The sequence below is a fragment of the Channa argus genome, chromosome 5, assembly GCF_033026475.1.
Source record: "Channa argus isolate prfri chromosome 5, Channa argus male v1.0, whole genome shotgun sequence".
In the NCBI taxonomy this organism is placed as follows: Eukaryota; Metazoa; Chordata; class Actinopteri; order Anabantiformes; family Channidae; genus Channa; species Channa argus.
In genome coordinates, this window is record NC_090201.1 from 8,539,273 (window position 1) to 8,551,522 (window position 12,250).

The following is a 12,250-nucleotide window of genomic DNA, read 5'->3' on the forward strand; positions in this document are numbered from 1 at the left end:
TTGTTGCCTGTATAAATGCACAAATGGGTGTATTTGTTTATTTATTGTGACAATAGCATCAAAACAGCTGACTTAGCATTTAGACCCACTCACATGTCACAAGTGGTTATGGAGAAGCCATCAATTTCAAATGGAGCATGAAACTCAGAGACCTTGATCTTCAAAGCAGTCAAGTAGCTTGCGCCTGAACCATAAACACACACACAAAGCTAATCTTCCAACCAGGAATGTCTCCTGGCTCCCTGAAGCTCCAAAGACAGCAGGCATATTTTTTCCTTCTGCAGGCTGTTTAAAATATTTGCTACCGAGTCAGGGCTGACTGAGGGTGAGTGGCTGGCCAGAATGTGCATTCCAGATGGATGTTTGTCACCGGATGATTGGCGTGCCCTCAGCCGTGGCCACCACCAATCACACTCTGGCCATTGTTGTCCAACAGCCTAGTGACAAGCAGCATGACAAGCGCTCCCACCTGTGAGGCCATCCGTCTCCCAGTGCCCCCGTCAGGATTTACCAAGTGTTCGTTTTGAAGGACAACACAGAGCTAATTCACTGGAAACAAGAAAGGAACACGTGATACTGCAGCTAACTGTTCCTGCATATGCAGTTTAGACAGCATTTATTCAATGGACCTCTTGTGAGATCTATTAATTGACTTCATACTAATTTGTTTAATTTCAGCATTTGCTGCAAAGACCTATAGTTGTATGATTGAAAAACATTTACTACAGTTCACGCTTTATCATCAGTAACAACTGTGACAGGCTCCACCCCCCATGACCCTAAACAGATAATGAATGGATGAATGTTTAAAGATTGGCTCCTATAAAGTAAATGACTGCCGGCAGTCAGCAAAAAGATTGGGAACAGAAAGACAGATCTCTCCATGTCAAAGGTAACAAAATCAAGTGGTATGGCAAACTGTGATGCAAGTGAATTAACCAATTCCCCAAAATATCAAACTACTGCTTCAATTGAACTCTTCGCATTTAACCGTTTGCAGTGAAAATTAAACTGCAATGATCTATAAAAACACTTAGTGTCCTAGTGATAAGGATAAAGAAAGGTACTTAGTGTGTTTGCTCTAAGGAAAGAAGTGTAGCAGAGTAGAGGGGGCAGCTGTGGCTCAGGAGGTAGAGAGGTAGCCCACCAACCCCAGGGCTGGGGTTCCATCCCCCACCTCTTCCTGTCCATACTTCCAAGGGTCCTTGAACAAAACGCTGAGTAACAACTGTAAAATTTGAAAGCAGTAAGCAGTGTATACCTGCAGACTAGTTACAGCAGAGCGGGGACAGGGAGGAATTAAAATTTAAATTAAAAAAAAAGAATTTAATTCTCCGGTCCGAAGGACGAGCCTTTTCGAAAAACATTTAGAAAATGTGTCTGCTTATAAGAGCATCTCTACACACCCTTATTCCTAAAACCTATTTCTACTGAATATTTAAAAAAACAATGAACTGTAACAGAACCTGCTCTCAACTAATGAAATGTATTTCACAAATAAGACGTAATAGCTATTTCCAGTAATAGTCTTGTACACACCTGGGGCTCTTAACCCCACTGAAGCCCTGTGAATTTAACAAAGTGTGCTATTGTGGGAGACATCTTTAGTCTAAAATTGAAGTTTAGTTGTGCTCTAGTGGGAATGTAATAATGGTCAGATATTACAGTGTCTCCCTGGTGGGCCTTTAATACTGGTGGCTTAGCTTCATAGAGAGGAGAAAAGATGGATAAAACACTAAAATAATCATCAAGGCAAAGCAAAGGAAGCTTCAGAAACCACAGTAGGACAGTCCACAGGGAACCAGAGGAATCACCAAGCCTCACTCAAAGCATAAAACGAGACAGTCTTTAATAACTCATTGTTTCACACGTCTATTAAACTTCACGTTGGGTGTGGCTTCATTTCACCAACAGATCTGCTGAAGAAGTGGGACTGAGGTGGTTGAACTCAATCTGCGGGGCACTGATAAGCAGGAATGCAGCACGCTGGGAAATGTGATCCGGCCTGTGAATGAATCTCCCTCCGTTCCTTGCGTCTTCGGGGCGAAGAGCATGGAGGGTGCAGGGTCTCTCCAGAACACAGGGGCTCTGCTTCCACAGACACGTCCTCTGCCATCCCACCAGCAGGTCAGGCTGCGGACAGTTAGACAGGCCGCGCTGCTATAGCAAAGTGCGGCGAACCTTCTCATAGGTGCCCAGGAAGATGAAACCGCCCACGCTGATGAAGGTCATCCTGGGTATGCTGCCCGCAAACAGACTGCAGAAGAAGGCAGGACAGAGGAAAGCATGCTAAATCAATTTAGAACTACAGTACAGCAACTTGCACTGGTTTTGTGTAAAGACCAAATGATTAACTGAAAAATATGTAATAAAAAAAATTATGTATCAAGACTAATGTGTAACAACTTAACTGTCAGTTGCAGACACAACCCGTCGGTGAAGATAGCATGGTTTTGGAAAAGTACTTTATCAAAATCGAGGAAACTAGATTTTGGCTATGGTCAGTTATCTACCTTCAAAATAAAAGCTCAAAAAGCTACAAAAGTAGGTAAAAGATCCCCTCAAGGTCTGGTTTTCAATGATTTAAGAACAGCTAGCTGAGATTTTTTTAAAGTTACACCATAAGTTAACTGTCACACAAGAGTGGGAGCAAAACTCAAATAATAGTAATTTAATAAGAAATTTAGCAGCAGACTTTGAAAAAGTGAATTCTATTTTCACTGGGAGCTTATAGGAATAGGAATTCTACTTGCAATCATCAACTTGGTGCAGACCTTACTAAGCACAAAGAGAAAGCGAATACGTCTGGCGGTCACATTAAGGAGTAGGACAGGAATAAACCTGAGAATAAAAGCATGCCATTTTTCCCACAGCCCAATCCTCCCTCTCCACTAATGTATCACGAATGACATCATCTCGGCAGCATACAGTCCAGACAGCGTGAAATGTTGCACAATTTGTTTGGGAATTTCTTATGTTTAACCCCAAAAAGGCAGGTTTCCTTTCAAATGGACACGCCCGGAGCTCACGTTGGACGAGCTCAGAAATTCTTGCTTGCTGCATTTTTCCTACCACCATGAAGAAGTGTGCTGAGCAGAGCTGACGGACAGCCCAGACTGGATCATGTATCAGCCATGATCACTGATCATCAGAATCTGTGAGTAATTCACGGCGCCTTGGAGGAAGCGGGGCCTCGTGTTCGGATGCAGAGGGTCCATGGGAGCGGGTCAAACATGGGGCCTGGTTGGTGGACCGGCTTTACAAAAATGTGAGAGGGGCCCCGAGTTACAGCCACTGAGGCCCATCAAGAAGCTGTTGACATTGCGGGGGTCAGAGGATGTGATGGGCCATAAGAGAGCACCCCTCTCCCAAGAACCACCACCCCCTTCCCCACCCTCCACACTATACACAGCTGTTTTTGGGATTAGGCTTCATGCCTCCACCCTGGGGCCTCCCTGGAGCTCTCACCCCTCCCTCCCTGTGTGTGCATGACTGATGGCCAGATGACATCCACACATGTCTCTCTGCTGTCCATCCATCCATTTCTCCCTGTCTCTCAGTCCAGCGACACCCCCTCAGCTGGCCCAGTTGTTCGGGGATTTCTTCTCCATCTCATTTTCATCAAACCCTTCTAAGACACATGCTCACCTCGTCCTATCCTCTGCCATTTCGTGTCTCTCTCTCTCGCTTTTTATTTTCCTATTTCACTGTCTGTCTTTCTCGTCGTGTGTTTGCCTACCAACACCTTCCGTCTGCCAATACGCCCCCACGCTCACATGGTCTGGGCCAATCCAAGCCAGATGTAATAGATGAAGACTATTGTGTGTTTGTGGACGTGTGCCTGCATCTGTGTGTGTGTGTGTGTGTGTGTGTGTGTGCCTGTAAGAGGGGAAAAAAAGGCATGTAAATCTGTACATGCAAACCAAATGTCTGTCTGCATTCATCATTTGCACGGGTTTGTGTTAGCACTTGTGTTTCTGTCCATTTGAATTTTTGAACTAAGCGTTTGAAAGGTTGCAAAATTTGGTTTGGTTCTCATCAGGTGAAAAGAAAATACGTCTGACAACTTCCACCAGAAAATGGAACAAATTTTGAGTATCTGACCACTTACGGGGAGGTCGGTTTTCAGGTTTCAGATTCTCACAGTGAAAGAATAGAATACATGTCAGTAACGTAGAAAGCAGCGGCCACACAATCCTGACAGAGGTCCTAGCACAGCAGCAGTTGCTTTGGGGTGAAAAAAAGTCCACAGACTATTTAACATACATTTAAGTAGTTCACTAGCATCTTTTTTAGCTGTAAGAGCAATGAGGGTCAAACCTGAAAAAGTTTGTGATTTCAACAGCAAAAAAAAAGCTACTAATCTAAATAACTATGGCGCCTTGATTAGCTGTGGTCACAGAAACATTACATTGCTTGGATGACTTATGGTCTTTATGCAAATCAGCAACAAGTTTAAAACCCCCAGCACCCAATGATATAGCGAGCTGCGGATCACTATGTGCTCTTACACCTGATGATCATGGCCAGAATTACATTATTACCAGGTTGAACCATTTCCACCACAACGTTCCTAATTGGTAATTATTTTCTTTTTTTATTATTATTTTCTTTTTATTATCCCCTTGGACGCCTCTTTCTCCTGTCCAAGTTTGGTGTGGTGCAAACACTGTTTCCCTTAAAGAGACACCTGTGCTACAAACACCACACTACTAGCAGACAAGAATGAAAAGTGGCGATAAGGCATTTTTCATTAACACCATTACCACTATTTTGTTCAAATCATTCTAGACGATCTGTGTAAACTAAACAAGAATTTAACTCTTTTCACTCGTTCTTTGTTTTATTCTTAGACAAACCAAAGTAATGAGGATGACACTTTTCAGGAAGAACAGAGCATTGTTGTAATGTAGCTCTGTCACTGGCTCGTTTAAGAATTGGCTCCCAAATAGACTCACAGCTTGCAGATCCCTTTTGTCAAGTGCAAAGCTGTACAAGGTGTCAAACATGTCAGGGATCTCACAGACATTAACATCCAAACGCCACATTTCAGAACGTCCCAGCCCAGAGCCTTGTGATTCCCAAAGATGACCAGTGAAGGGTTAGCTGTGCGTGGCCGGGCTTAGTGAGTGTGTCACACACAAAGAGTGTATATGTGGGGGAGAGTTAATCCGAGTGTTTGTGTAAGCACGGACTGGTGTAATTGCTTTAAATAAATCTGGAGACATTAGTCAGAGGTTGTTGTCCTGCCCTTCAGCATGCTCTTTCCATCTCAGCCGTGCTATCTATCACCATCTGCTGAAACACAAGCCTGCTCTGGCTAAGTACTTTGAATTACTAACACAATAATATTGAACATGGTGCAAAGCTAATCAAAATCCAAAAGAAAGAAAAGTGAAGAGAGGAAAACTCATCCCCTGAGCAGCTGGATGGCTACAGAACACAGTACAGACACAACAAGAACTGACATATTCCACTCCATCTTCTCATGTGGTGGTCTGATTGCCAACAGTGTGAGGAATGAACTAATTTTAAACTCAGCACTCTTGTTTTGTCTCAGCTCTGGACTAGCGTTACATTTCCTGTCTGGGATCAGGCCCACCTGTGGACTCAGAGCAGAGCCAGAGCTCAAATATTCCCCTCGACTCCCTCGTGTGCCCTGACTCACTCTGACATCACAGCCTGACCACTGGCCACCAAGAGCTGTCATGCTCCTATTGTGGGCCAATCACGTCTCCTGAGGAACAGGACTAAAGATAGTTTTAGGACTGTTTGGAGGCACAATGGTGAACGCAAAGAAAATGGTTCGTCCTCAGATGTGTGTTATAATAAACCCGTGAAACTTGTGTGGGAACAGAAACAGTGCTGAGGTTATAATTAGTCAATTTCTTGGGATGAACTTAAAATAAAATATTCAAGTTCTAATCTGTCTGGGTCTCTCTCTAAACGGAGGATGTTTTACAGGAAAGGGGAACATAGCTTTGCCAACAATACACCTTTTTTCAACTGTGTTCCTACTAATGTTGCTACATTTGCATCCGATTTGCTTAAACGTCAGGTTTAGGAATAATCTATGCTTTGTGTGATTGGGTATTTCTTATTTCTCTGTCAAAATGACATCACTGAGCAACTCAGCTATTATGATCACTGTGGCTTCTTTTAACACGTGCCATCCTGCAGCTATAGTCATCCGCGTACTAAATTTGCAGCTAAAAGTCTTCCTCATCAAATGCAACATTTTCTCCAGTGGACTAGTGTTTGCTAAAAGCTACAGTGCTGAGCTGGTTTGGCACATTATTTACAGCTATACATAAAAACCAATTACAGCTTTGCACTCGCAAGTTTCCAGTTGCTTATTTCTTGCCTTGTGTCAATGAGCTGCATCAAATCCTTTCTCCCAAATAGTAGGTACATGTCCTGTTAACATCTTACGGTTCCCTCATCCTGAAGTCTGTGGGTTTTTCGTTAAATGTATGAAATTAGTTCAAGAAATGTTCATGTTTTATTCCACAAGATAAAACCTGGTACTTCATCAGGTCCCTGTAAGACGGCCGCTTGTAAAAGAGGTAAATACACTAAATGAGTTACACAAGTGGTTCTGCTAGTAAAGTAACAAATAAAGCACAAAAGCAACAACATTCCACTTAGAAACCACCACAAAGTCTTACGTTCACTCCTGCAGACAGGTTGACACGAGAGAGTTGCTTATCGCTTCGTCGACTGTGGGCAGAGCCAGTTAGAGACACCTACTGCACCGCATGACTCCATGCCTATAAGCCCCCGTGCAGCATTTCAAATAAAATGTGGGGATGTGGGGATTCATTGGGTAGGTGAAAAGTGCTCAAATTCCTCAACTTAATTTCTTACACGAAAGAACAAAGACTTCTGATGCCATAAAAGTAAAATTAAGGTTTACCACAAACTGCCAGCCACTCTGCACTGTTGTGCGAATGAAGCGCAAACATGTCACTTGTTTACTTTTCCTCAATTTTGGTTTACATAAAGCACGAAGCAGAAACAGCCCGGGGGACGTGCTGCCAATTAGTTTTGTTTTGACATGATTCTCGGCGCAGTTCGGTTTTTTTCTGCAGGTTAGTGGGGGAGGCCAGTGTGAGCTGCACTGCTCTCTGCTAACCCAGGGTCTCTGGGGCATGGCACACACATGGAAGCACTTTAGAGCTTCACTACACTGCAATTGGGCCTATTACTATAATTACAGCTTTAAAGCCCCAGCAATTTGTATCAGCCATGCACCAGCACAACCACCAGGCCTTTGGCCCTGTAGAACAACAGGCCCTCCCCTTTTCCTTTCTACACACTCTCCTTTTGTCTCTGCATTTTCATTCTCTTCGCTTTTCTCTCATTTTCCACCTTCTCTGGTTCCATCTGTGTCATAGAAGAGAAAAAGATTCAGCACCACGTTGCGTTATATAGGGTATAGTTTGTGTTCTTCTGCATTATAATGGAGAGAAACGGCTAAGCCCAGAGAGATAGTTGGAGCACGTCAAGAAGGAGCGAAAAAAACCATTAAAGGTTGTCGTGTTGTGCAGAGGTGGGGTTCTCTTGTATATTATTCCTTAGTTACTGTTGCAGCTGGGAGACTGGGATTTGCACTGAGGGCTTTTCCATAGGGGCTCGCCAACTATCGCCTCATAGAGACTGTGCAGTATTCTCAAACAAGAGCTTTATTAAAAATGAAGTCCAGACTAATACTGATGCTTGACACCAGTTTGTAGGGAATCACCCTTGGCTAGAATTAAATACAAAACTGAAAAGTAATTTCTCTCTGATTAGATTCCAGCACTGGAGCCTGCGCAAATGAACAATATACTGGCTTGTCAGTTTTTGTGTTTGCGAGACCGACAGTGGGGAGAGGGATGTCCCACTGGTGTTTGGCTCAGTCCCAAACCAAATCTGCTATACACATTAAGCCAAGGTGTATCCCAACTAAATGATGGCTGCTTATTATTCTCTGTGGCTGAGGTTTTGTCTTCGGCTGGCAGCTCACTGCGGCCTTCATCAGACGCGGCCTTTAGTCTGGTGGGCATCATAAACACATCAGAACCCTCAAATAAACCCCATCCACTCAGAGCATGTAACACTTTAATCAATAGGAGCAAGTCAGCAGAAAAAGCTTTTACACATCGCATTTCTCAGTTGTGGCTGTAAATTCACGTCCCCTCCTGAGTAGCAGCAAATGTGATTACGTGAGGGATCGGCCTGAGTTTAAATCAAATCATGTAAAATAACAGGCTTTTAAATGGCATGGGATAAAACGGTTTGTGTAAAAATGCTACTACAATTGGCCTTTGAACATCTTTCCCAAATAAAGACACACTCACCCTGTAAGGCCTTGGCTCTTCCACACATCATAGAGCACCAGTGGGATGTTACCGCTCGCCATGGTCGACCCAGCCTGAGGGGGGAGAGAGAGAGAGAGAGAGAGAGAGAGAGAGAGAGAGAGAGAGAGAGAGAGAGAGAGAGAGAGAGAGAGAGAGAGAGAGAGAGAGAGAGAGAGAGAGAGACAGCGAGGTGTGATGACTGATGAATCATCTTCGTTTCCTGCTCCACGGACTGACACCCTGTTTAGTCTTCCTCAGCCGAGCTTCCTTCAACCCCCACAACCTGCCTCCATTTCATTCCTCCGTCTCTCCCTCAGTTTCCTCACGGACAGCTGTGTCAGCGCAGGTGACACTTTTAAAACACCCACCCAGCAGAAGAAAACCTGCCCGGCCATTTGCCCACCCAAAAACACACTCAACAAGTTCTCTCTGTCCTCTTTCACAGCCATCAGTCTAGTACTTCTATTTACACAATACAGCTTAGCTGACTAGAGAGTTTTTAATCCATCTCTGTGGAGCGCCAGAAGGGTATGAGAGGTGCAGGATGGGGCCAGTCGGGGTTAAGTGAGGGTAGGTGGTGGCAGCAGAAAGGGGGAAAAGAAAAGAACGGTGCGGTGGAGGGCAGACTAAAATGAGTTTTGGGCGTTGTTGACTATAAATTGTGACTCTCAAATCTGCTGAAATGAGGAAGATTCCCACTTTGTGTTGATGTGGGGTGGGGGTGGGGGGGAAGACATCCCTATTTCTTCTGTATCTGTTGGAGACAGGTGGCTGAGAAATGACTCTCCCCTCTCCTCATCTCACAAGTTTTCTTTTCCTTTACCACTGTTGAATGGTGCATGGAGGTATTGGAAGAACTTGGTGTCCAAAACACACACACACACAAACACACACAGACAGAGTGTGTAAGTCATGCTGACATACAAAAATATCCTAATGCAGGTTTGTCCACAAGTTTCCTAAAGCTTACATTGGCTCCGTTTATCCAGAATCATGTCATCAAGTTTAAAAATGTGCTTTGCACTGACCCAGTCCATATCCTCTGGCCACTACACTGCTTCATTCAATGAAATGAGTGACAGTAATGGCTGTTGTACGAGATGTTTAACCCTAACAGCCTGATACTCACTCCAGGGTAGTGACATGGCATTGATGGCAGAGAAAAGCAGTGTTGTAATCTACGGTAGCAGTGTGGGAGGCCTGCAGCAGCAGCAGCAGTGTGGCTTGCCAGGCATGTTGCCCGTACTAGAGGTCAGGCTGGTGTGGCAGGAGTCCTGCACCAGAGGGGCTTTTCGGGTCCAGCTGTGTCCTGGACATCCGCCTGCTTTGGTCTCATCTGTGCCAGACAACCTACTGTACAACACCACTCGTTCATTCTGCCTGCTGCAGAGGAGAACTAAGGAAAATCAAGGTGACATGTTCCAACACCCACATTTCCTCCTCATTCATCCGATCCAAACTGTCCATACCCATCAACACAAGAACTGCTCTGTCTGTCCGTCTCCCTTTCACTCCTGCCTGGACTTGTCGTGCTTTGCTGCTGTGAGAGCTGGCAGGATTAAACCAAACTTTTGACACGACTACCTCCAAAGGTGAGGCAGACAACATTTTAAGAAGCATGGGTCAGGTCATAGGTCACCTGTGCTCATAAAGATTAATCAGAATAATCAGACTTTGAATACCACACATATGCTGACTCCACATTCCCAAATATGAGGATATCCCTGAGTGAGCTGGAATTTTTTCAATTGAATTTTTTTTTAAACGGAATCATTTTCCTGCTCCACCTCTGAGCTTTATAAAGATTTATATATTTTCTTTGCAATAGTTTTCTATAAAAGGACAAAGTTGGACTGCTGCTTATGTAGAAAAATGCAAAAAACAGCTAAAACAACATTGTATGCAGGATGTCCAACATTGTTTTAAAAAAAAATACCAGCACAAAAACTCTTAAAGTGACAAACTTTTATAACTAGCATGCTGATTATTTTAAATGATGAATAAATAGTGAAAGTTTATAGCTTAAATGTCACCAACTGTATTGACAACCCTGATAATAAAAACGTGTAAAATCTGAAAGTGTAAGCAGCCTGAATTGTGAAGCAGCCTATTTTCTGACCTTTTGTCTGTTTTTTTGCCACTAAACGAAAAGCAGCCTTTGTTTTTTGCTCACCTGTGAAGCCTTAAGGGAATCAAAACCATGGCCTTATAAAGTTATAACACAATCTCTTCAAAACAGAACTGACCAATTCCTCTGCTGGTGGTAAATCACAGCAGCTGCATTTCAAATAATGTTTACAGGAAGCTTTTGTACTTTGTCCTTCCACCCACAGCCAACGGCTTCTCGCAAGAGATCAAGACTGACTGTTTAGTTAATTCCAGTATCTCATTAGTTAGGACTGGAGGTGGGGGGTGGGGGGAGGAGGAATGGAACACTGTCTTCTCCAAGGACAGTTGGAGTGTGTGTGTGTGTGTGTGTGTGTGTGTGTGTGTGTGTGTGTGTGTGTGTGAGCTGATTGGAGGGCGGGAGGATTATGAACTCACTACCCTCTACACACACAGAACGTAGTGAGGGAAGCCAGGCGTACTGTTAGAGAGAGCCAGAAGTAAAAGAAGAGGTGGAGAGAAGAGAGGTAGAAAGAGAAGGGACGCCATTATACAGAGAGGAGAAGGGGATGATGGGGGTGGTGGGGGGGCAGCTTCAGTGGATGGACAAAGAGTTAACATGAGTAACACTGGACTTCTGGTTCACATCAGCCTTGAGATGGAAATTCCTCTGGAGCAGCAACAAGTCCTCAATCTAACACTAACCATGTGCAAAAACATGTCTTTGCGACACTGTCCATAGTCCAGATCTGATGATAGATGTGTGTGTGTGTGTCTCACTACTGTCCTGGTGCTGCCTCAGCCTGCTCCGTCCTGCTGATACTGTTGAAATTTGCTCAGGCTGCAGGCCGGCTCAGCTCTCTGCCTGGGAGGCATCACCTGACAGCAGTGTTTAAAAGTTGTTGCCAGAGAAGGTGGTGTGCTCTGTTGTGTGCATGAGTGTGTATACCTTTGCGAGCATGATCCTGGTCTTCGCCACGTCAAGAGGAGTGGTAACAAATGCGGCTACTGCGCCTACAAAAGACACAGTTTTTGTGAAGCGCAAACATAAAAGGTGCCTTGAAAGGAACCTTTAAATGTTAAAAATAAACCCTGTAAAAATGTCCAATTACTTAAATGCAGTTACAGTAACATATTAATTCAGCAATAAACAGAGGGACTCTTGGCCTTCCACTCCATTGCGTTCATAAAATGATAATTCCCATCCCAGACTCGTTATTACACCACAAAAACCAGACAGACACACTCATATTCCCACCACTTCCCTCCTATTGCCTCATCCAACCCACGTCTTCCCCTGATCTACACTCACAAACTTAGTCATACACACACCTGCATGTAAGCAAAAGCATGAGGAAAAGAAATACACATTTGGATATGTTCAGTTGCAAAGGAACACACAAATGCGCGCACACACACACACACACACACACACACAAACACACAGCCTCTGAAGAATTTTATAGAGCTGTTGCGCCTCAACTTCCTTCCAACACTCCAAGTTGGAAGCAGGCTGAGTGGTGAAATCCAGAGGTGTCCCCACTGGGCCACAGTGTGTGTCAGTGAGAAACCGTGTGTGTTACTCTGCAACAAACACAGCAACTGATTTCAGTAAATGTATTCGTATGGGCCACTGAGGAGCAAAGTGACTGTAAGTGAGCTGAGCACACAGAGAACACTAGGAACCATGTGACACGACACACTGCACATTTTTCTAGTTACTGCTGGATGATTATGAGATTTAAATGTTTTTTTTCTCGTACTCAGGTACATTAAACTCATTTTTCAGCCAGGTGAAGAAG

At 44.1% G+C, this 12,250-nt stretch overlaps 1 protein-coding gene across 3 annotated transcripts in view; it reads right to left on the reverse strand.

Annotated features, from left to right (window-relative positions):
* Positions 1–583: 583 nt before the first annotated feature.
* The window catches only part of slc25a26 (solute carrier family 25 member 26), a 47,717-nt gene continuing 36,050 nt past the window's right edge, over positions 584–12,250 (reverse strand). For 2 of the 3 annotated variants that reach the window (XM_067503673.1, XM_067503672.1), the window contains exons 8-10: positions 11,398–11,462; positions 8,343–8,416; positions 2,266–8,037 (exon numbers count right to left, since the gene is read on the reverse strand). In XM_067503673.1, coding sequence (XP_067359774.1) covers positions 7,839–8,037; positions 8,343–8,416; positions 11,398–11,462 — 338 coding nt within the window. In that variant the 3' untranslated portion in view covers positions 2,266–7,838. The other variant, XM_067503674.1, reaches the window with a different exon arrangement.